The sequence below is a fragment of the Raphanus sativus genome, chromosome 1 (assembly GCF_000801105.2).
Source record: "Raphanus sativus cultivar WK10039 chromosome 1, ASM80110v3, whole genome shotgun sequence".
In the NCBI taxonomy this organism is placed as follows: domain Eukaryota; kingdom Viridiplantae; phylum Streptophyta; class Magnoliopsida; order Brassicales; family Brassicaceae; genus Raphanus; species Raphanus sativus.
In genome coordinates this window covers 24,392,356-24,418,234 of record NC_079511.1, presented here as the reverse complement: position 1 = coordinate 24,418,234, position 25,879 = coordinate 24,392,356, and the positions used below count along the sequence as shown (strand labels likewise).

The window sequence follows — 25,879 nt, the reverse complement described above, 5'->3', positions numbered from 1 at the left end:
AGACAAATGAAATCTCTCAATGGATTTTTGCTTTTCCTGATAATGGCTTTTGCCATTCTTCAATCAGCCCAATCTCAAAATCAATCAGGTTCTTACTCCATTTTTTGTTTAAATCATGATGCTTCTAATATATATATGTTTAAATATCTGTCTCTTTGATTATATTATTTTCATAAACAGGATTTATCAGCTTGGCTTGTGGATTAGAGCCTAAGAGTGCAACCTATACGGAGAAGACAACGAATATAACCTACATATCAGACGCGGACTATATTGACAGTGGATTAGTCGGGAGGATCAATGATTCATACGAGGGACTGTTTCAACAACAGAGTTGGACCTTAAGAAGCTTCCCTAAGGGTCAGAGAAACTGTTACACTTTCAACCTTAAAGAGAACAGTAAATATCTGATCAGAGGGACTTTTGTGTACGGAAATTATGACGGTCTTAATCGGATTCCTAAGTTTGATCTTCACATTGGTCCTAACAATTGGACTTCTGTTACACTTGAAGGAGTAGCAAATGCTTCCGTCTACGAGATCATCCATGTTTTAACACATGACCGGCTTCAAGTTTGTCTTATCAAAACAGGAGAAACGACACCGTTTATATCGTCCTTGGAACTTCGTCCGTTGAACAATAATACGTACCTAACTCAAACTGGATCGTTAAAGTTGTTCGCTAGAATTTACTTTCCGAAGATTCCATCTTCACTCAGGTACATAATCCGAGGTCTCATTTCTTTCTAGTGCAAGAAAGAAGAACGCTCAGATATTTTGTTATATAGAAAACATCTTATTCACAAGTAATTTCATATATACTAATAATAATAATTTAAAAAACATATTATTCTCAAAAGAAAGTTTAATTTCTAGTATTTTCTCAAAATTTTTTTTAATATATGAGCATAATATTCTTTTTAAGTTTTATTTATGTATGGCTTATCAATTTTTTATTTTTATTTGTAAATTTTGTAAAAATTAAATTAGAGAAAATTAATTTAATTTAAATTACATTTCATTTACTAATATGTATATTTAATATGTAAATATTTAAATGTATAAATTTGAGGTTTTGCTTATTTTAGGTAATACAAATGATAAGTTAATATTAATTACTTAATAAAATATGGATTATATTTACATTTAAGTGATATAAATTAATTATGTTTAACTTTTAAATCCACTGCCATTAATTCAAGGTATATATCTTATGGTGATTATACATTAATAAATTTAATGATTTGTTGATTTTATTAGTTGCTTTCATATCGACTAAAGAATTAAAGTATAATTCAAACATTTAATTAAAACTAAGTTTACAATAAATTTTGAAAAATATAAGTATTTACAAAGTTGTAATTTTATTTTACAATTATTAGCTTGTGAAAATTTTAAATATTTATAGTTATGTTGTTACTTTAAAATTTTCATTAATGATACGTATTTTATATCTTAAGAATCTTACCAAAAATGTAAAATTTCATAAATAAAATTTGACATTTTTCTTTTCTTTTTTTGTAAACTAAATGAAATTTGACATGTCATAGTAAAAACATGTAATCCTTTTATTAAGAATAAATGTGGTGATGATACATGAATAAATCTTTAAAAATCACTTAATAAATAATATTTACCAATGTTTTTATTTTATTTTGAAACTCAGTATTTAGGAAATGTTATGTACGTGTTATACATATAAAAAACATATTAATCTAAACACGATCTTTAACCATTCGGTCAGTTATCATTATTCCATCATTTTCTATTTTTTTTTCTATTCGAGTATTCATCATCTAATATACCATTCAAACTCATATGCAAATTATAAACTTAATGAAATGTGGAATTTGTGCTATTCTTTTAATATAAATTTTCAAAGACCGACTTCGGGTCTATTAAAAGTAATGGGACTAAAGTTAGAAGCTTCCACGTACGGTAATATAAAACATGGATTTTCTTGTAGCACATTTATATAATAACTTGTAAATTTTATTTTCTTATATTGCTTTGATTTAACAAAATGAAGCATCTTTGCCTCTCTCTCTCTCTCTCTCTCTCCTCTCTCTCTCTCTCTCTCTCTCTAGGTACTATGAAGACGTTCATGACAGAGTATGGGCTCCATACAGAAATAACAAAACCGTGTCGTTAAGTACTAATCTCACAATCAATACAAGTAGTGGTTCTTACGATGTGCCTCAAAATGTGGCAAACTCGGCAGTTTTTCCGGCAAATGCTACTCATCCTCTCAATATATGGTGGAATCTTGGCCACAATGCACCATCATATATATACATGCATTTCGCAGAAATCCAGAATATTGGCTCTAAAGAAATCAGAGAATTCAACATTACTTACAACGGTGGTAAGGTTTGGGAAAGTTTCTTTAGACCTCGCAAACTCAACATCAAAACTATCTTTAGTCGAACAGCTTTGAGTTCTCCAGATGGGAAATTCAATTTCACTTTTACAATGACTGAAAAATCTACCCTTCCTCCACTTATCAATGCCCTTGAGGTCTATACAGTCGTTGAAAATTTGGGGCTCGAGACATACCAAGATGAAGGTAAGTTTTATTTTAGAAAAAAACATTCTATTACAAACTCAATTCGATTTATTTTTAAATATAAAAGGAAACAACAAACTATAGATCGTTTTCACAAGAAAACATATTTTGGATAAGATTTAGTAACAGTAGATGGAATTAAAAAACTCTATACTAATGTGATAAATCTCCTAACTTATCTGGTTCTTTTGAGTATCAGTTACTGCTTTGATGAACATCAAGAAAACATATGGATTGAGTACAAAAATAAGCTGGCAAGGAGATCCATGTTCTCCTAAAATTTATCGATGGAAAGGCGTGAAGTGCCTTTATCTGAAATCTGATCAACCACGCATTATATCCTTGTATGCCTTTTATTTCGTTCGTTTATATTCCATAAGCTTTTTTTTTTGTTTCGGAGTTTCTCACAGATTCTAATTCTTTAAACATTAGGAAGTTGGCAGCGAATGATTTGAAAGGTGCCATAACACCTGATATAGCTGGCCTAACACAACTAAGAGAACTGTAAGCATGTCTGAAACTATTAAAACACAAGTAAACTTGTTTATTTGATATATTTTAACTGTTTTTCTTTTCTTTTTTTGACTTTATGATATATATATATTAACTCTTCAAAAGCTTTTTACCCTAAAATGGACAGAGATTTATCAAAGAACGATTTATCGGGAGAGCTTCCAGATTTCCTTGCTGATATGAAGTTGTTGACAGTCATGTGAGTTTCTGTTATTGAACTCTTGCTTGATTTGTTTATTTTCTACTCCCTCCGTTTCAAAATACATGATGTTTTAGAGAGTTTTTGATGTTTCAAAATAGTTGATGTTTTGATAATTTTATATTATTCTTTGTTTATAGAAAACCGTGTGACCAATAATGTTTAGTATTTATTTTAAAGGATTGGTTGATTTATATTTTTAATGTTACTTTTTAGAAAAGAGTGTATACCTTAATTATTGTGCATACAACCAAAACATCAAATATATTGAAACAGAGAGAGTATTTTTTAAAGATTTATTATTAATTTTCTCATTCGCAGAAACTTAAAGGGAAACCCTAAGCTCAATCTCACAATTCCAGATTCTCTTCAACAAAAGATAGATGACAAAACTTTAAAACTAATGTAAGATGTTTTTTCACAACCTTTTTTTCTTTCTTCCGGGTTTAAAAAGTATTTTAAATTTCCCTATTATAACCCTTCTTTTTGGGTTCATTTCACATTACTTTTAATGATTGTAGTATTGATGAAAAATCGGGTAGAAAGTTTCCTTTGGTTGCTGTCGCTATATCGGTGGCTGCTGGTGTGATCACTTTACTAGCTATCTTTACCATATGTTTCATTGTTGCAAGGAAAAAACATAGTGAAGGTATAGTATAATTATGGAATCAGGTCTTACACACAAGTAAAATATAGAATGAAACTTTTTTTATATTTAAATAATTTCATTTTGATTTTACCATTGTATCAGTCCCTAGTAACATTAATAGTGAAACGATATCAACCGATCAATCAGTCAGAAAGGAACGAATATTCACGTATTCTGAGATACTAAAGATGACGAATAACTTTGTGAGAGTTCTTGGTAATGGAGGCTATGGAAGAGTGTATTATGGAAGCATAGATGGTACGCAAGTAGCTGTGAAAATGCTCTTTCATTCATCAACTGCTCAAGACTATAACCATTTCAAAGCAGAGGTGAATTATAATAAGAAATATATAGAGCAATCAGTCTCTTGTTATTAAGTTTCTAATCGTTCTTATGTTCCTTAGGTTGAACTTCTTGTAAGAGTTCACCATAGACATTTGGTGGGACTTGTGGGTTACTGTGATGATGGTGATAACTTGGGTCTGATTTATGAGTACATGGCCAATGGAGATTTAAAGGAGAATCTGTCAGGTAAACATCTATTCTATTAAAAGAGAAACATTCTGAAAAAATCTACTTATAAAAGGTTGTTTAGACCTTTTCATTATAAATCATTGTAAGACCATTTCATTTATTGTTGAATATGTCTTATTTAATAATTTATATTAATCATTTGAATATCTACTATAATAACAGAATATCAGACAATATCTACTTTCCTAAAACAATAATCATCATTTGCTATCAAATTTAAATATATTTTCATCTATTACATTTTAAACTTTTTTCAAAAGATGAATTATATGGACGCCAACCATGTTTTTTTTTTAACTTACGCCAACCATGTTTTGACCAACGTCTTATGATAATAATTTGCCTTTTTTCTTGAAAACTCGCTCCAACATCTCTATTGCATATGTATTCTTCCTACTTTTAAAAAGTCACCTGCATATGAATAGATCTACTATATACTAATTACAAAACTATCAAGATATATTTTACCATTCTATTTCACATCAATAAGAAAAATTGATGTGCGACGAACGTCTGACCTCACATTGAAAAATAACTGCAAATAAACATAACTATTCTCATCTTAATAAATTACACATATAATAAATTTTTAGTTATAAACATAGATTAGCTTTGAATTAGATCGTTTCTTTAAATTGATGCTTCTATTTCCATAAAACCAGCCATTGAGATTCAAAATATCTCTGAACTATGAATCTCTCTTGACTTATAACAAACCAAATATTCTATATTTAAATATCTTATAACAAACTAAACAACGACTTCAAAATATATATATGCACATAAGATATTCCTTTTAAATATTTCAAAAACCCAATACTCAAGCATCTGAATCATAACTATAAAGTATCAAAAACACATGTTGTTGTGTATCCATAAAACCAATCCAAATGATTTATAATCTTCTCTTTTGCACTTTATAACTAACCTTAATTCTTTTTGAAATATTAAAAAAATATGCCATTATAATTTTAAACGATATATTATGGTTATACCTTTCATTTCCCTATTTAATCAATTTATAAAAAATATTATAAGTTTTTAGGGATTTTTTTCAGGGTCAAGCGGCGTCGATTCACGGGTTAATAGCGGGTTTTTGGTTTTATCAAATTTTTAATTAATAGAATTTCTATTAAATATGAATTTTGTGTAAACATATCAGGTATTTACAAAATTTGTTTTGGTTTCAGCTTAGTTATTTAAATTTTTTGGTTCGGTTCAGTAGCAAAGCGACTAATATGCAAACAAAAAAATTGGGTTTAATTCAATTCTGGGCGATTAAGGATTTTTTGTTAATTATGGATTTATAATATCATATAATATGGGGTTTTAATTTTAAATATTGGATAATTCGAGTTGTTCATATAAAAATATCAGATAATTCAGATAATTTTTAATGTTTTGAGAAAATAGTAATTTGGTTTCTAGGTAATTTGGTTTATATAAAGTATTTTTAAGATATTTGGTTATTTAGAAATTAGATATAAATAATATTTGTAAGTATATAATTTGTATTTTAAAAATTGAAGTACCCATTTGGTTCTATGTTCAGTTTCAATATTTCGGTTTCAAGGCTATATTTTCTCCGCTATTTATGAATTTAGTTTTGTTTTCTTTTTTAATTTGGTATAATTCAGTTCTCCGTTTTAGATACTCTCTCCGTTTCATATTAAGTGTCGTTTTAGAGAATTTTTTTCGTTGCAAAATAAGTGTCGTTTTAGAGTTTCAATGCAAAATTTATTAACTTTATTCTCTATTCTATTTTTCTATTGGTTGAATTATATCGGTAATGATGTTTTTATATTGAAAATATGCAAAATTAAATGCTTTCTTAATCCGTGTGCACAAGTCTAAAACGACACTTATAATGAAACAGAGGGAGTATTATACATAAACATATATATTATCTTATATATATTTCGGAAACAAACCCGCGCTTTCTAAGCGCGGGTCAAAATCTAGTTTTCCATTAAGAGATTCCCATTTGGTGTGATTCATATGGTAAAAACAAGTGAAATTTGGTACAGGAAAAAACGGTGGACATGTTCTAACTTGGGAGAACAGAATGCTAATAGCTATGGAAGCTGCACAAGGTGATGAAACAAAAATGTCTTTGCTATTATGATTCTTTAAATATAAAATGAATAACTGACTTAGATAGTAAACCATTAATTGTAACAGGATTGGAGTATCTACACAATGGAAGTGTACCTCCCATGGTCCATAGAGATGTGAAATCTAGTAACATATTGTTGAATGAGCTGTTTGAAGCGAAGCTAGCTGATTTTGGGCTTTCTAGATCTTGTCCGGTTGATGGTGAACCTTATGAATCAACAGTAGTTGCAGGAACACCTGGTTACTTAGATCCTGAGTAAGTAACAAAAGAAATAAATTATACTATGTAATATAAAATATGAAATGTAACATCAGTAAATATATATTCTTTTCAGGTACTACATAACAAACTTGCTAAGCGAGACGAGTGATGTGTACAGCTTCGGGGTAGTGCTATTAGAGATCATCACGAACCAGGCTGTGACTGATAGAACCCGAGAGGGATATCACATAACAAGCTGGGTTAGATTTATGATCCTTGAAGGAAGTATTATGGATATTGTTGATCCAAAACTGATGGGAGATTTTGATACAAACGGTGTGTGGAAGGCTATTGAGTTGGCTATGACTTGTGTAAACCCAATCCCCGATTATAGACCGACAATGCCTCACGTTGTGATGGAGCTTAAAGAATGTTTGGAGTCTGAAATTATCAGGAAACAAGGGAGTCAGTCAAGTGATGAGTCATGAAAATTTTATTGACTCTAATTTGTCTCCTGGTTCTGAACCGTGGTGAGTTGAAAGGATTTGCTGTTTAATTAACGCAATGAATGTTGAATGTACTGAAGTTTTAAGTTATTTATGGAATTGAAAATTGCCTTCTGTGTGCATCGAACAAAAATGTTTGATTCTGTAATGATCTTATAGTTTAGTCTGTAATGACCCAACTCCCAAGAAAGTTAACAAATGACAAAAAAAAGTCAACAAAAAAAAAAGTCTTTAGCCATGTGTTAACTTTCTTGGGAGTTGGGTCACTAGAAACAATACTTTATATTGATGAGATGTTTATTGGGAAAATGGTGATAAAAACAACATCTTTTGCGTGAATGATTTCTATTTTAGTTACACTTAGATCAATTCCAACCCATTGTTATTTTCAACTTTAATATCATTTAAAAGTTAAATTGTTCCAATTCATCAATATTTCTTATTTTATAATAAAATTTCTATTTTTGCTTGTATTTATAAAGGAAGAAATGGTGTACTCTATATTTAGAGATTACTTCTATTATAGAATTCTTCTAAATTCCCCTATTTTAAAGGTGAAAATAGCAAAATACATTAGAAATGGTCTTAGATTTTGGTTATAAGTATTTGAATTAGTTCAACAACTCATTTTGAAGGTTGTATTGAGTAACATATGAGAGTTTTGGAAGAATAACCTAAAATTTGAAGCCAACGATAAACATAACCTCTTTTTTTTGTCTACTCTATTTTACCATTTTCTCTATATAATTCTTATTTCTTTTCAAATATTTATAAAAATACAATTTTTTTTCAAAATTGTGAAAACCATAAATTACCTAAACATTATTTCTTATTTACAATGATGTTATTATCATCAATTTCTCCTGAACAACCAATTTAAAAATTCTTAAAATTCTAACTTTGAATTTATTCTATTTTCTTTTCACTCTACACCGGTTAATTTTTTTTATTTGTTCTCCACTTTCTTCTCAAAACTCTCCTATGTTCATTTTCACAAGCACAACTTTTATATTTTGGTAATTCATTTAATGAGAAATGTCAAACCATCTTTTATTTGATGATATTGAAAGTTTGGACGGTTGCAAAGTCTGGCTGATATTTACATAGTTTTTTTTTTTATCATTAGTCAGATATGTGTATATTTTCATCTGTAGACTTACTCAGTAGTGTAATTGCCAAAATAAGTTTGGCAACTAACCAACAGTTTTTTTGGATCCCCACAGTTATTAGAAAAAAACCAACTGTTTTAGATCACACTGTTCCAATTTTGTATTTTTATATTTCTAAAAGAATTGTTTTCATAACTTTTCATATCATATCAGTTTAAGTAGTAACTATTAAATATTATATTAATTATTAATTGGATTTTTGCTAACAGAATATGTAAACTTAATTTTATTAGTCTGATCACGTAAACCATACAAATTTTGCAAGCATAAAAAAAGATTGATGTTTTTGTGGGTAATTTAATTTTGTTTGAGTTATTAATATATTTTTATATAAATGAAAATTTAAGAAATGTAGTTTATTTTTTTTTGAACTTACTCAATCAAAAATCCTTTCATTCGATCTTATCAAAATTAAAGAAATAATATTTTCTAACAGTAACTTAATTGAATTCTATGTAATAATCAAAAAATTATTTTTGATTTGCTATCTACCTAATTTGTAAAAGAATATGGTAAACTTACTGATAATTATACGTATATAAAGTTAGTTTTGCATTTGATTAGACCTTGTTTTTATAATAGACTTCATCTGAATTATGCATCTGGTGAGTTTTATATTTGCCAATATTTTTTTAGTAGTCGCATGAAGTCTATTTTACAAAAATAGGCTAATTCTATTTGATAAAAAGGTTAAAATGTTAGCCAAATTTAATTGAAGTGTAGACTTCATGCAGTTCTATTAATCTTTAAAAAAAAAACTTAGACTTCAACAAAATTCTACTTTTTAATTAATTGAGATTTTTGTCAAATACAAAATTAAATTATTGGATATGAGATTAGACTTCAAATGAAGTCTAAACCCAAACATGATGCAGTTTCAACTCACATGGGCCATGCTTTTTCCGGCTCAATAGCTGATCTAAACACAAACATGATGCAGTTAAAAAAGGGAGGCAAAAATAATAACCGTCAATGACCACTCTCCCATAAGTAGTTGACAAATCCCCACGCTCTTTCTATCAAGAACTGAGTTTAGTCATGTTTGGTTTCTTGTTCCATCGATGGCGGAAAGCTTCCAAATGTAAAAAACTGTTGCAGCAGCTTCAGTCTCGTCTTAGCTTACTCAAGAACAAGAACTACGCAATTTCAAGACATTTACGTGATGACATTGCTCTCTTCATCCGCATCAATGATCACACACGAGCTCTCCTTCGGACCAAACAGCTACTCCTTGTCCAAAACTCCATTTCAGTCTATGATTTGTTGCTTCGGTTCTCTGAGTTTATCCTTCTCCACTTCTCCTCCATTAGGAAACGCAGGTTATTTATCATTTTTTGCTTGTTTGTTAATCCTCCTTTATATTATCTTATTTCAATAATTAAAACACTAACTCGATAGATATTAACTTGCAGAGAGTTGGTTAATGACGACATTAACGAAGCGGTTTCAAGTCTTGTATTTGCTTCTTCGAGGTGTGGTGAATTACCTGAGCTAGTTAGCATCAGAGAGCTCTTTGTTCAACGTTACGGTCAAAACTACGTAACAAAGGCTCTTCAGCTTTTCCCTGGACATCTTGTGAACCTCCAGGTTACAAAACATTTCATTCACAAATGTTTTAAATCCTTTTTATAATTTTAATTTATGCTGAATACATAGATCAAAGAGAAACTGTCGGTAACTACGGTGCCAGAGGATTTGAAGTCTGCATTGTTGGATGAAATAGCAAAAGAATATGGTCTACGTTTAGAAATGTTAAGGCTGGAATATACACATGAAGTTGATAAGCAGGTGATTGTTTTTACTTGTCCTTGTTGTATGTAATCAAGATTACGTGTGTTCTTGGATTCATAATTCTTATGGACTTGTGTGTGTATAGGTAAATGAAGAGGAAGATACGAAAGTAATTGATTCAGATTTAAATAGTTGCTCTGATGATCAGTCACCAGAAGTGTATAAATTTAGCCTCACTGATGTGGAAGAAGAGAAGAGCAAGGAAGAGAGATCAATGGAGGATGATTACATAGATGAGGATCAAGTTGGAGAAGATGATCATAGAGTATTCAGATTCAGAGAAAGTAGTGAAGAAGAGAGACCATCACTCTCATCATCATCATCATCATCATCATTATCATCAAGAAGGTTTAAGGACATGGAAAGTTTGAGGTACTATAAGAGGAGAGAAAAAATTCGTCCAAGGAGAAGATCATCATCATCATCAAACTGTTATCATATAGTATACAATGTGTTTTGGGTGAAGAATGAAGAGGAAGAAAAGAAAGTAAGAAATAGATTGTTACCCAAACATGTTCATCCCAAGCTTCCTGATTACGACCAAATTGCTGCTCAGTTTAAAGCCCTTAGGACACAGCAACGTATGCATTCTTAACCACTACTTCATACTCCTTTTGTTTGGAATATTGATTTTTTCTTCAAATTTAAAACATTATTTTATTTTCTTACATTTGCTTCGTTTTTCTTTGGAAACTTTACTTCTTCGTTTTTACATCATTTAAAATCAAATCATTTACACTCCCCATTATTGTAGGAGCATCACTTTCCCATATTTCACACTTCCCCCACTACATGCATCTTCACTCTTCAGTGGACATCCAAACCATTCCTTTTTTTTTATCAACGACCTTCAAACCATTCTATGAACTCTATATCTAGTTTCCATATTTTTGGAGGGATTTTTATTTATTTTAAGTAATCTTCCAATATCAATATGTTTTCATTTATGTCTATGTAAATTATGTATCTAATTTTTAAATTAAATAAAGTTAGATTAAAAAATGTAAATTAAATATCTACATAACAAACATTCAAAGTATCATAATCTATCTTATTAAAGCTGAAGTACAATTTCGGTGTGTTTGGATACTTGGATAAGAGTTTAAAAAGGAAGTTTGTTTGGAAACACGGATAACAATATTAAATGAGAATTGTTTGGAAAAAGGAATAGCAATATATTTACTTCTTTTTATTTACACATTTAGTCATTGCATTAATAAAAAATTAGGTATTTCCTTTTTGTAATTTTTTTTATTTACAGATTTTACCACTACATTTAAAATCAATTGAAAATAATTAATTATAATTCCAAACTTATCTAAACAAATTGATGTCTCCATATATTGATCATTATTAATATGTAAAATTACTATTAAAAAAATATTTCACTTATTTTAACCAAACACATAGAAATATATATATTTTTTTTTACAAAATCAGTTAGGCATAAACATTCGGATACCCATTTAGGTACGAGTCGTTTCTTTCGGGTATAGTTTTTTTGGGTTTTGAAATTTCTTTTTAGTACTTCTTTTTTGTGTTTTCTTTATTTATAGATTCTACCATTGCATTTAAAATTAATTTAAATTAATTAATTAAAATTTCAAAATTATCTAAACAAATCGATATTCATATATTGATCATTATTAATATTGTAAAAATATTAGTAAATAAAAATTTATATTTAACTTCATTTATCCAAACACATAAAAATATTTTCTATTTGTTTACAAAATCAGTTAGGCATATACATTCATGTATCCATTTAGGTACGGGTCGTTTCTTTCGGGTATATATTTTTGGGTTTTGATATTTCTTTTTAGGTACTTCCTTTTTGTATTTTTTTTATTTACAGATTATACCACTGCATTTCAAATCAATTAAAATTCATTAATTACAATTCCAAAACTTACTGAAACAAATCGATATTCATATATTGATCATTATTAATATTTTACAAATATTACTGGATAAAATTTTATATTTCACTTAATTTAGCCAAACACATAAAATATTTTTTATTTGTTTACGGAATCCGTTAGAAATAAATATTTGGGTACCCATTTAGGTACTGGTCAATTTTTTCGGGTATAGATTTTTTTGGTTTTGATATTAGGCCATGTTTGGATATAGATTTATGTGTGATTTTCAAATTGAATCCCCCGGGTCTGTATGAATTTTGTTCTAATGTATAGGAAACTAAAAATGTTCAAATAACAAAAGTATTTGAAAATGATTTATATTTGAACAAAATATAATGGCTGCACATAACAAAATATTAATATAAAAGTACTGTATACTTGCATTCAAAATCAATTTTTTTAACAACAAACTACACAAATATGTTTATTTGTATAAAAAATTAAAATACAATAATTTAATTAATATAGAAATATGTCACATTGTTTAAACAAAATATCAATATTAAAGTATTATACATTTGCGTTCTAAAATTATTTATTTTAGTAACAAGCCAAATAAATATATTTATTAGAGAGGGAATAAAACAAAGCCAAAAACACATAGTTTACGAGAAAGACTCTATATGTCGAACTTATTATAAAGAATATTTTACTAAAATAAATACATTCAATAAATACAAACAAATAATATATTTTATAAAAGTGAAAATAATACCCGCCCTTTCAAGGGCGGGTCAAAATCTAGTAAAAATATTAAATTAAATTACAATTACAATGCAAACGATAAGCTTTTATGTTACCATTTGGGATAAACAATAATGTATAGGCGAATAAAACGATTAAAAGAGGATATAAAATGCACATTCGATTTTCCAAATTGATAAGAATACTCTAAACCGTATAGTAGCTTAATTTGGGTTCATATTTAATTAAATATCTCATTTATCAAAAAATTTACTAAGAGCAAGTGCACTGATGGTTTATTTTCCTTAATTTCTAGTATTTTTATTAATTAAAAATAGAAAATGAAGAATGAGGGAGCAAAAATAAGAAATCATCTCTGAATAAAGAGACTTTGTATTGTGCTTGAGGTACTCAAGATACATGTGCCACATTATAAGTGACTGTATTTTACTTCTAGTTAAATTTTAAATATATAACAGATTATATTAATATAAAATGTGGGAAGAATTCTATTGAAAAATTCTATTGCTGCTGATGCCCCAAACCTTCTTAAAGTAAAATTTTGAAGTTTAAATTTTTTTATCAAGATCCATATTAATATTGATTATTGACCGACCCTGATTATAACTGTTGTGAATGTGTATATTATTAATGTCGAATATGAGCTCCTTATATAAGGAGTTACAATGTCTGAAACCCTAATGGGCCGGTTACAAGATGGACCACTAATGGGCCAAAGCCCAGTAAGTATCTTTTGGATAAACATCCATCTGAACCAGTCGGTTCATAACACTTCCCCTGGATGTTGAATCCATCTTGAGTTCGCCAGATACCAAATCCTTTTTGGGCTCGTGATACACTTTACCAATTACTTGGTGTTGCCTCATTAAAACCTTACCAGGAAAACCCAGTGGGATAAAACCATGGTGAAGGAAAAAGAGTACAACATGTATCACTTCCCCTGATTTGTACCTCCGTATATGCTCCTGAGGTTGGCGTATGAGTAGACTGGTGGGAATTTTATGGACGCCAAGTCTCTGAGCTGGTCTTCGTAATGTGCACGTCCTGGACTGATAGGAAGGTCTCATGGACGTGGTGCTGATGTAGACATGGTGAAGAAGCCAGTTGACATGTCTTTGGTTGGACTCTTACTTCTTCATATTTGTTTTCCAACGTGTGCATACTGCTTGTTTGAGAACTATCCATGTATGGATCCAATTTATAACCTGTATCATAATCAAAAACAAAACCAAACAAACACATCTTTGGGTTTGGTTAGTATAAAATAATCTCAAACATTAGTAAAAGGATATTTCAATCCTGTCTCATTGCCTTTATATTTAGAAATAACATAAGCTTAGTTCAATGCTTATGTTCGGATGTGTGTAACAAACACATTAAGGCAAGGCGCCAATGGCACTTTTGGCAAGGGACATGTATGGCTTTATTTCCAATGCCTCATGGTTTGATCATTTAACAACATATATGATCATACTGTACTTTGAAATTATTTAGATGTATAGTATTAAGTTTAAACTTAACTATAGTTTCACTTGTGAATATTTACATCCGGATGTGCCTTGAGTCTTTTCTAGACCAAGGAAATATGTCTCTGTCCAATCTAGGATCAAAGAATCCGTGACCTATCTCAGATGGTCTCATGACCATGTTCCTTCTTAGAATAAAATGGGTCAGTACTCGGACCAAGTGAAAACCATTCGACCATGAGTCTTGCATTGGCTTGTATCCGGACTAAGGCACAACTTTCTTGTCGTCCTTATGACCAAATGGGTCTATGTACAGATATATAGACTATGGGACTATGTTACCATACAGTGGGGCGAGCCATAGACTTTATAGTAAGCATTTAGGGTCAATGAACCTTATACGCTTTACATAATGGTTCATACCTATCGTTTTGACATCTTTAATCTATGCTTTATTTGATGCACAAGGATTTCATCTTTAAGTATATTTAAGATACTCACTTTGTAGTCCCAAACAATCTTTGTTTGTCCCAAATTTAATCTTTCCCAAAACATTCATTTCAATGCTTTCTTTAGATAGTCTTTTGGGAAGTGTCTCCAGAGGTTCCTAGAATATTCTTGTATACTCTAGTTCTCGAGAACTTTGTTGCATTAGACAACTCTATATCCTCTGAGACTTATATATATATTTTCCAGTGGACTTATATAATCAGGCGGTTTACATCCTTGAACCGCAAGTATAAGTTTTTCTTATGTGCCAGACTTATCGAGGAATCTCAATGTTTGTTGCATCCACCATAAGGAGCTTATCTCCTTTTAATTGATTCCTGGTCTTTGTGATAATCCTTGTGCACATGACTATGCTTAATATTATGCATATGGTCGTGCCTTACATTAACTGTATCTCGCCATAGAAATTTCTTTCACAAAGACTGTTTTCTGTCCAACTGGTTTAGCATCTAGAGGTGTCCGTACTTATGGGACCTATCCTCCCTTAACTCCACGTCTACTTTCTTATTTGATCTTAATCTCATATGTTTGAATGCATTCATGTGGACGTGGGTTTCATGATCCTCATTGATCTCATGATCTCAAGTGCTACATTGCGCATATTTTATCATTAGTTTCGAGTACTCGTTTGTTCCTTTGTGTCCTAGACATGACATATCTTATTGAGGTTTTATTATGTCCTTCAATACCCTGAAGTTTGGCGTCCCAAACATCATTAGGTACCTTAGGTACAACCATTTCTTATGGTTTCCTCATCCGTGATCACTGTTTTAGTTTTGTACATGTACATTTTGATTATGTCTAGGAGTCCCTCATCCACGGATTTGCACCTTACTTTAATATCCGAGGGATCTTATCTTTAGAACTTATTGATCTAAATTGTTTAGATTCAGTAGCAACTTGATTGTGTTCTCTTGAACATCAAATCTTATTTGGTGCATTCATAGCTGGTAGAAATGACTTAGTCATTCTATTCGGGTCAGGAATCTGGCAATTATATTAAGCTAGCTTTTGTATAAACTTTATGGACTTCTAGAACTCATTCTAGAGTCTGAGGATCTTGCCAATATAAGGATGTTTTGATTCCATATAATTTTCTATTATCCAGCTTCCCTTTAATGTTGGATGTTCGGATTCACTGAGGTGACTATCCGTGTACCTAGCCTTTAAACAACTTGTCCGTGGATGGCTCAAGGTACTTAGAAACATGGGGAACTTATATAATATCCAACATCTATTCCCATCCTCTCATCTTATATTTCTGTGGTGGAGCGATAGAATTTATAAGTGGCACTTCTTTATGTGCTAAGATGAGGTGTGTCTGGCCTTTGACCCGTTTCAGTTAATGGGATGGGTATCAATGTTCACTTCTGTGTGTGTATGTCCATGTAGAATAAAAGGTGTGTTTTATTCTTATTCTTCCCCCATGGACATATCATACTCTTTGAGTGCTTAGGATGTGAACATATCAAGACATATAGTCTTAGCTTTGAAAGGAACTCATTTCTTTGCTCTTAGTTTCAACTGTATGGTGAAACATCTTTCTTTTACTTCTCATCCACGTATATTCTTATGTATGTCCATGTATCATGGAGTGCTATACACTTACCCTCATGGACATTTCATGCTTATGAAGCACTTGGACGTGAGTTCATTGGCATATATCAAGACATGTAGTCTTTAAGGCGATTTATAAGGGACCTTTTCCTTTGCCTTTAGTTTACTTCTTTTCTATTCTTTTCCTTTCATTGTGAATTTTCACGTCTACATTGAGTCATGAGATGTTTTCTACATTCTCCATGATCATATAATGTTTATCAAACCCTTTTGAGACGTGAGCACTTTAATCTATATTCACTTGGACGTTTTGAAGTAACATGTTTTCCTTTATCTTTGGTTTAATCTGAATGGGATAAGTCTATCTTTGTTCTTGTGAACTCTTTGATGTTTCAATATTGTGTATGTCCATGTTACATGGAGTGATTAACACTTATCCCCATGGACATATCATATTTGAATACTTTTAGACGTGAGTTCACTTAGCTTTTACCAAGACTTGTAGTCTTTGCCATCATACAATCTTCTTTGGGCGGTTTCTCTTTAAGGAAACACTTTGTTTCTTTTTCCCATGGATTCATTATGAAACTATCCATTCATCAATTCTTAAGTCTTTCACTTATAAGAATGATTATTGTACACGTCCTCTCTTTGTGTACATAGCCTCAAATGTGAATACAATGCACACGACCTCTATATTGTACACGTCCTCTCTTTGTGTACCTTTGAGGCAATAGGATATTTGGTCATGGATTTTGTGTCTTAAGATGTCTGTGGTTTGATCCACTGTACATCATAAGGGTATTCACATGAATGGACGTTTTGTTTATGATATAAAATCTTTCATTTATTGACTCTTTCAAAGATAGCAACCAAAGAAAGTGAATAATGTTTAAAGGAAAATAATAAGGTATGAAATAACTAAGTAAGAACACTAATGGCTAGATGTCGAGTCAACATGTCTTACTCCATATGGTGATCTATTCTCTTATTCTTTGTTGGATCATCCTTTCTTGTGATCCATACGATCACACTTGTCATGATCCATGAGAACATCTTTGACAATTTTCCTTCATCTTTCCGAACCATCTTAGCTTTTCTTTTAAAGCTTTGCTGATAAAGAGTAGCTAGATACTTAGGAGTTCTGCATCTCTTAGCCAAATGGTTGTCCATTTCACAATTACTGCACAACTTAGACCATCCCCCATGTCCATATCCTCTCTTGACACGGTTGGTTTCTAGATCAGCCCTTTCGGCTGGTAGTGCATTAGCTGGTGGTAATGGAGTTGGCCTCGTAAACTCTCTTTCACTACTGTTCATCAGCATTCATTATTTTGCTCAGCTTGCAAAAATCTTGCTATTAGAGATGTATAGGTAGTGAAGCCCATTTCTCTATATTGTTGTAGTAATAATAAGTTGGTAGGGTGAAAGGTGGAGAATGTCTTTTCCAACATATCTTCATCAGTCACTACCTCACCACATAGTTTCATTTCGAAAACTATTTTGAGTATGGCAATTCCATAAAACTGATTTTAAAATCTAATTTTAGAGAAGTTTTCCATAAAATTCTATGAAATGGAAATTCCAGAAAAAAAAATTCTATAAAAGGAAACTTTTTTTAAAAATGGAAACTTTCTAAAAATAGAAACTTTCTAAAAATGGAAACTTTCTAATTTTTGATTTGGTCTATCAACCAAATTAGGGTTTATACTATCGATTGGTTTAGGGATTTATAAACTGATTTGGTTTAATGTTTTCACAATTCGGATTTGGTTTTTATAAGTTTCATAATCCGGTTTAGATTAGGGTTTAATAATTGGATATGGTTTAAAGAGTTTCATAATCCGATTCGGTTTGGGGTTTTATAAGTTTTAAATTTCATGAACTTTAGGGTTTGTTTATTAAACAAATTTGTTATATCAAATCTAGCAACCTAATGATTCAATCAACCAGAGTATACGAGTTCTCCAAAGTTCTAATCTCAACTTCAAACATTTTTCATAAAAATCAGATCAATCAAAATTAGGGTTTGATGACTTACCTTTGGATTAACTCGATTCTCTCCTTGGTTCCTTTGGAAATATTAACCTCAATTGATCTTACTGGAATCCTTTGTTTTCCTTAAACAAATTTATCAAAAAGAGTTAGTAAGATCAAAGATAATCGGCTGTAAACAACACTAGAGAGAAAAGTTTGCAGCCTTAGGTTTATTTCTGATTTTGACGGCACGGCTTGTAGCTGTCGTAGAGAACGCGTCTGATCACGGATTGAGGTGAGGTCTGCGGCGTTGGATTTTCCTCTTCAATAGCTTCAAATTGATATGTCGTACGTCTTCTGGATCGTTACGGTTTGGGAGAACGATCGATTTGAAGTAGAGTCAAAATTAGGGTTCTTGTGCAATTGATGGCGCGCACTAAAACAGAGCTTGGCGGGGCATATGAGATCTGATCGATGCGAGGTTTGCGGCTATGGATTCTTCTCTTCAAGATCTTCAAATTGGTATGTCGCACGTCGTCTGGATCGTTATGGTTTGAGAGAACGATCTATTTGAAGTTGCGTCAAAATTAGGGTTCTTGAACAATTGACGGCGCGTACTAAAACAGAGCGTGCCGGCGCGTCTAAGATCGGATCCTCGCGAGGTTAGCGGCGATGGCTTCGTCTCGTCGAGATATTCAGAATGATAGGTGGCTCGCCGTCTAGGTCGTTATGGTTAGGGAGATATGACTGTTTTAAGATGCGGCTAGTTTTTAAGGTTTTGGTGACCTACGAATTTTGCTAGGGTTTTGAGCTTAACTCGTGCTGATAACGTGTTGTGAATGTGTATATTATTAATGTCGAATATGAGCTCCTTATATAAGGAGTTACAATGTCTGAAACCCTAATGGGCCGGTTACAAGATGGACCACTAATGGGCCAAAGCCCAGTAAGTATCTTTTGGATAAACATCCATCTGAACCAGTCGGTTCATAACAATAACAAGTTTTTTCATTGATTTGTTCAAGAGCAGTCATCACAAAATAGTCACCAAAACAACCATGAGATTAAATTCGTGTACATACTCTATCTAGATACAAATATTTGATGTTTTAACTATATTTCATGTAAATTAAAAAATAATAAAGATATTATTTGTCTATTATTTTTAGTATTACTAATAAAATTTCACTATTCATATGTCTATATGGAGTAGTGAAAAAGGCGGTCACCTGGATGTTTTTGGTAGACCCTCCGACTATGTTTCAGTGGACGGTCATTAGGTGCTATTCAGATCTTTTCCGGGAACATCCGAATATCAAAGTCATCAAAAAAAATATTTTAAACCATTATTTTTTAAATATAATAACAAAATCTAAAACATAAATAATTCATACATGGAGGAGTATCTAACTAAAGTCCAGGCTTTGAATTTTTCAGGGAATATACGCAGCGGCGAGGTCACAAATCAGAAATACCTAAGTTGACTTATTCATTTTTTTTAGTTTTCTTTATTTATTTACAACTTGAAACTCTCTCTCACTTTGTTTCTTTCTGTTTCTTTATTTACTTTCGTTTGAATTTCCCAAATTTTTTTCTTCCACCAATACTAATAATGTTGAATGTTTCCACAAGATAGAGAGAATTTGTAGACAAGTAAGGGTAATGTTACAATCACCTGAATAATCTAATGTTGAGGACTTAGCCCTCTTAATTGACCAAACACTATTGTTATCACATTTTTTTGCCCATCAAGAGCAATGAACAACAACATTTGAAACAGAACACACAACCCCAAAACAAGAATGAAGTTTCTTTTTTGGTTTTTACCTTTCTTGATCAGAGCGTTTGACATTCTTGAATTGGTTCAAGCTCAAGATCAATCAGGTTCTTTACTCTTCTTCTTTATTTTTTCCTCAGTTTTCCATTGAATCTTGATGTCTATGCAGATTGAGAAACACTTTGTTTCTTTTGATCATGAACAGGATTCATCAGCTTAGACTGTGGTTTGGTGCCTAAGGAGACGAACTATGTGGAGAAGTCAACGAATATAACATACAGATCAGATTTTAATTACATCGAAACTGGAGTGACCAAGAAGATCAATGACGCGTACACGACGCAGTTTCAGCAACAGACTTGGTCCTTGAGAAGCTTTCCTGATGGTCAAAGGAACTGTTACACCTTCAACCTCACAGCCAACCGCAAGTATCTCATCAGGGGAACATTTATCTATGGGAACTATGATGATCTGAATCAACTTCCAATCTTCGATCTTTACATCGGTCCTAACAGATGGACTACTGTTACGACCCTAGGAGTTACAAATGGTTCAATCCACGAGATGATCCACGTCTTAACACAAAACCGTCTTCAAGTTTGTCTTGTCAAGACAGGGGACACAACACCGTTTATTTCATCACTGGAACTTCGTCCATTGAACAATGAAACTTATGTCACGCAAAGTGGATCGTTGGTCGCTGTCTCAAGAGTTTTCTTTTCACCCACGCCAACGTTCGTTAGGTAATGAAAAGGGTTTGACATTTTGTTTTTTATTTGTTTTTTTTTAAATTGTATTGTCTTTGTATTGGTTATTTTGTTCTTTTTGTTGAAAGTAACAAATATGGAGGCTCTTTGGCTCTATCTAGGTATGATGAGGATATCAACGACCGAACATGGGTTCCATACATAGATAAAAACAATTCCGTAATAACTACCAATTTTGCGGTTGATACAAGTAACTTCTACAATGTGCCACAAGTTGTGGCAAGAACTGCAGCTATACCTGTAGATGAGAGTCAGCCTCTGACTATAGATTGGACCTTGGACGAGGCCACTGCACAGTCATATATATACATGCATTTCGCTGAGATCCAGAATCTTAAAGCTAATGAGACAAGAGAGTTCAACATTACTTATAACGGTGGCCAAAGATGGTATTCCAATTTTAGGCCACCAAATTTCAGCGTAACAACTATATTCAATCCAAGAGCTGTGAGTTCTCCTGATGGGAATTTCAGTTTCACTTTTGCCATGACCAGTAACTCAACTCTTCCTCCTCTTATCAATGCCCTTGAGATTTATAAAGTCTTGGACCTTACACTGCTTGAGACAGACCAAGATGAAGGTGAGTTAAGCATGTTCTTTAAACTCATTTCTTTATATGTTTTTTTGAAAATTTTATCTGGTTTCTGAGATGAGTTCTTGAAATGTGATGATGGATGTAAGTTCTTGCTATGATGAACATCAAAGTAACTTATGAGCTGAGCGAAAGACCTAGCTGGCAAGGTGATCCTTGTGTTCCTCAGTTATATAGGTGGGAAGGTTTAGACTGCAGCTATCCAGACTCAGAGCCACCCCGGATCATATCCTTGTATGTTGCTTCTTGTTCACATCAAGGTTCTTTCAGTTTTCGCAAGTTCTAACTTCTGGATTCTTGGTTAGGAACTTGACAGGGAGCAATTTGACTGGTAGCATAACATCTGATATATCCAAGCTAACACAGTTGAAAGAACTGTAAGCAAACTGAGCTTGTCACACAAGTAAATAAAGTATTAACTCTTCCAAACCCTTTTCATTTTCTCCTCTCCATGCAGAGATTTATCAAACAATGATCTATCAGGAGACATTCCAGTGTTTTTCGCCGATATGAAGATGTTGACACTCATGTAAGTTTCTAAAAAATGACTATTCTTATCTTGGTTCCTGCTTGCTCTTCTCTTTGTATGTTGTTGTGATAGATTCTGTCTTTGTCATCTGCAGAAACTTAAGCGGAAACCCTAAGGTCAATGGCTCAGTGATTCCAAACTCTCTTCAGCAAAGGATTGATAGCAAATCTTTGACACTAATGTAAGACTCAAATAGGGTCTGAAACAGTTTCAAGTCTTTTTTTTTGTCTCACAAACTTATAATTCCTTTTTTTTTTTAATGTGTACAGTTTGGATGGAAACCAGATTCCGACAGTAAAGAGAAAGAATAAAGATGTTACAGCTGTTGCTATTGCTGCGTCAGTGGCCGGCGGGTTTGCACTGCTAGTAATCGTGGCTATCATCTTTGTCGTCACAAGGAGAAAACAGAAATCTCCTGAAGGTATGTATGATCACCAGATTGAGACAGTAGGTTCACTAAAGCTGGTAAGAGTTTACTCAGTTCTTTTGTGGTTCATCAGCTTCAGGACCGGAATCATCAGTCACCACTGGTAATGCTAATACTGAGACAAGATCATCCAACCCATCAATCATGACACAGGAACGCAAGTTCACATATTCAGAGGTACTGAAGATGACTAATAACTTTGCGAGAGTTCTTGGCAAAGGAGGGTTTGGAACAGTGTATCACGGAAACTTGGATGACACTCAAGTAGCTGTGAAGATGCTCTCTCATTCATCAGCGCAAGGGTATAAAGAATTCAAAGCAGAGGTACTTCAACAAGGCACAGATCCGTTACTAGTCTTCTGTCTTTTTAATGGCATTTTAAGTTTCTCCAATCATTTTTGTTATCCTTATTAGGTGGAGCTTCTTTTAAGAGTTCACCATAGACATTTGGTTGGACTAGTTGGATACTGTGATGATGGAGATAAATTAGCTTTGATCTATGAATATATGGCAAATGGAGACCTGAGGGAGAATATGTTAGGTAACACTTCCACTTAGTGACTTTAAACTGGGTGCAGTCCAATTTCATCCCTCAATTAAAACACTTGAAACATTCAAAACCCAATACAGGAAAACGCAGTAGCAATGTATTAAGCTGGGAAACCAGAATGCAAATAGCTGTAGAGGCAGCACAAGGTGAAGAAAAAATTTTGATTTTACATACTACAAGACAAATTGTGTCTATGTTGTCTGAAAACAAAACTGACATGAAAAAAAAAACAATTTGTAACAGGTCTGGAGTATCTGCACAATGGATGTAGGCCTCCTATGGTTCATAGAGATGTGAAAACGACTAATATCTTGTTGAATGAGCGGTTTCAAGCGAAACTAGCCGACTTTGGGCTGTCTAGATCTTTCCCAATAGATGGTGAATCTCAAGTCATGACGGTCGTTGCAGGAACACCTGGTTACTTAGACCCTGAGTGAGTGAAACAATCATTTTTTTTGTTTTTTTTAAAACGAATAATTGTGAATTTGTAATCATTACTTCTCTTTGATACAATATGTCAGGTACTACAGAACCAACTGGCTAAGCGAGAAGAGTGATGTTTACAGCTTCGGTGTAGTACTTTTAGAGATGGTTACAAACCAGCCTGTGATTGATAAGACCCGAGTGAAGCCTCACATTTCAGATTGGGTTGGTTTCAAACTCACAAATGGGGACATCAGGAGTATTATTGACCCCAAACTTATGGATGACTATGATGCAAATGGTGTTTGGAAGGTTATCGAGTTGGCTCTAGCATGTGTAAACCCGTCTTCGAACCGAAGACCGACCATGCCACACGTGGTGATGGAGCTAAATGAGTGTCTGGCTTTTGAAGTTGAAAGGAAACATGGTAGCCAAGAGATGTACACAAAGAATTCTACGGAGTTTAGCCCATCCACTGCTTCAGATTTCTCCCCTGTAGCGAGATAAATTGAAAGTGTGTGATGTGCTGTGATTCTGAAGCTATGTTGTTTGTAATAATTTACTGTTCATATTGAAGTGTTTTAACTTAAGATAGTCATGTACTTTAACGTAGGAGCATATGGATTTTCCTGAAAAGGTATTAGCCTTTGTAATGTGTAAGTTGCTTGGATCACAAGATTTTTTTTAATGAAATGGAGTAGTACTATTGAAAAAGACCATATCAGTTTACGTATGAGTCCTCCTTGTTGAAATAAACGTCAGAACAAGGACTAGGATGCTCTATTTCGGATAACGGTGGTGCTCAGCACAGAGATTTTTATGTTGACCTATAAGAATTAGAGTCAATTCCGCGCCAGTGACAGCTCTAAAGTCTAAAAGAGATATTTATAATGTATCCAACCTATTCGTTCCTTTAGCTTTCATAGTGTTGTATAATGTATTCTCCCGCATACAATCAAAATAAAAATCATTTAGTAGGTTTGAAAGAGATAGAGAATGGTCCGACGTCCTGATTGATATTGAGAAAGAAATACTGAAGATTAGACTGCAAGGGTTATCTTCAGAAAATGATATCAGGTTGTGGAAGGGAGTTGGATGTAAACAATAAAAAATCTAGAGAAAGATAAACTTGAAGCTTTTCATTTTATTTCTGTTTTGCTTAAAGGTTTCTTTACAATGGAGAAGAGTATTTATACTAAAGTGTTAAAACCCTAGATCGATTCCTAGCTGTCACTTTGGTCTTCACTTCTTCATTGGATCCCTAACAGCTGGATCCGATTCTGTAACGCTATTGGTTTCTCCTTTCCGTACGTTGCAGGACCACTTTGTTTGTCTTGTTCCTTGCTCTGCTTTACGTCCTTTGTAGCCGTTGTGTTGTTGTGAATTTGAATGGGCTTTTGTATAGTCTCCAGCGAGCCCATCTTGGTGAAGCTTGTCTCAGCCTTCAAGTGTCTAAAGCCCATTCTTGCATCCACCAGATCATTTTGTCGCTCTGTTTCAGAAACAGAACTTAATATTTCTGAAACCACAATCTCCTTTTGTTTCCAGACCTTTTGTGTCTTGCCTTTACTGTCTACATGCCCCCTCAAACTTTGTGTGGGAGAAGCGACCACACCAAGTTTGAACCTGAGTTCTTGGAACGTCTTTACTGGAAGAGATTTTGTAAAAATATCTGCCAATTGCTGAACTCCAGGAATGTGATGAACGATGAGTTTGCCCAGAGCTACCTTTTCCCTTACAAAATGAAAATCCACCTCAAAGTGTTTGGACTTCTTGTGCATAACTGGTGTAGCAGAGAGATATACAGCCGATAAGTTGTCACAAAACAATTCAGGTGGAGAAGAGATGGGAATTCCAATTTCAGTCAAGATATTCATGAGCCAGACTATTTCTGCAGCGGTGTCTGAGAGTGTTCTGTACTCGGCCTCTGTTGAGCTTCGTGAGACAGATTGTTGTTTCTGAGCCGACCAGGAGATTAGGTTAGAGCCCAAGAATGTACAGAAACCACCTGTAGACCTTCTTGTGTCAGGACAACCGCCCCAATCACTATCACTGTACGCCTTGACTGTGGAGTTTGTAGTTGAGCTGAACGAGATTCCCAGATTTGTTGTGCCTCTCAGATACCAGAGAACTCTCTTTAGTAATTGAAAATCATTCTCCGTCGGAGCATGCATCTTTTGGCATATATAATTGACTGCAAATTGGAGATCAGGTCTTGTCAAGGTTAGGTATTGAAGTTTGCCCGCCAAACTTCTGAAGTAAGTAGGCTGTGCGAACAGAGGAGTCTCATCGGGATTTCGGTGCAGCTGAACAGGGAGAGGAGTAGAGACAGGCGAGCAGTCAGACATTCCAGCAATATATAACAGATCTTCTGCATATTTTTCCTGATTTAGGACTTCTGAGTGAAATTGAGCTTGTAGCCCAAGAAAGTAAT

The 25,879-nt window shown here is 32.9% G+C and overlaps 3 protein-coding genes across 3 annotated transcripts; all 3 read left to right on the top strand.

Moving 5' to 3' along the window:
• On the top strand, window positions 1–7,265 carry LOC108849422 (probable LRR receptor-like serine/threonine-protein kinase At1g51860). Its single transcript, XM_056988596.1, has 13 exons — window positions 1–88; window positions 181–718; window positions 2,087–2,565; window positions 2,765–2,909; window positions 2,998–3,069; window positions 3,206–3,277; window positions 3,599–3,682; window positions 3,799–3,926; window positions 4,029–4,255; window positions 4,331–4,457; window positions 6,488–6,553; window positions 6,642–6,831; window positions 6,911–7,265. The coding sequence occupies exons 1-13, from the start codon at window positions 7–9 to the stop codon at window positions 7,263–7,265; spliced, it is 2,565 nt and encodes an 854-aa protein (XP_056844576.1). The 5' UTR covers window positions 1–6.
• Window positions 7,266–9,490: 2,225 nt separating this feature from the next.
• On the top strand, window positions 9,491–10,838 carry LOC108849412 (uncharacterized). Its single transcript, XM_056990865.1, has 4 exons — window positions 9,491–9,792; window positions 9,865–10,039; window positions 10,109–10,240; window positions 10,329–10,838. Exons 1-4 carry the CDS (start codon window positions 9,491–9,493, stop codon window positions 10,836–10,838), a joined length of 1,119 nt encoding a protein of 372 aa, XP_056846845.1.
• Window positions 10,839–20,099: 9,261 nt separating this feature from the next.
• LOC130494242 (probable LRR receptor-like protein kinase At1g51890) lies at window positions 20,100–24,151 on the top strand. The gene is made up of 13 exons (XM_018580250.2): window positions 20,100–20,264; window positions 20,363–20,900; window positions 21,026–21,504; window positions 21,606–21,750; window positions 21,822–21,893; window positions 21,974–22,045; window positions 22,140–22,226; window positions 22,315–22,466; window positions 22,546–22,796; window positions 22,887–23,013; window positions 23,103–23,168; window positions 23,266–23,455; window positions 23,544–24,151. Exons 1-13 carry the CDS (start codon window positions 20,183–20,185, stop codon window positions 23,950–23,952), a joined length of 2,670 nt encoding a protein of 889 aa, XP_018435752.2. The 5' UTR covers window positions 20,100–20,182; the 3' UTR covers window positions 23,953–24,151.
• The last annotated feature ends 1,728 nt before the right edge of the window (window positions 24,152–25,879 follow it).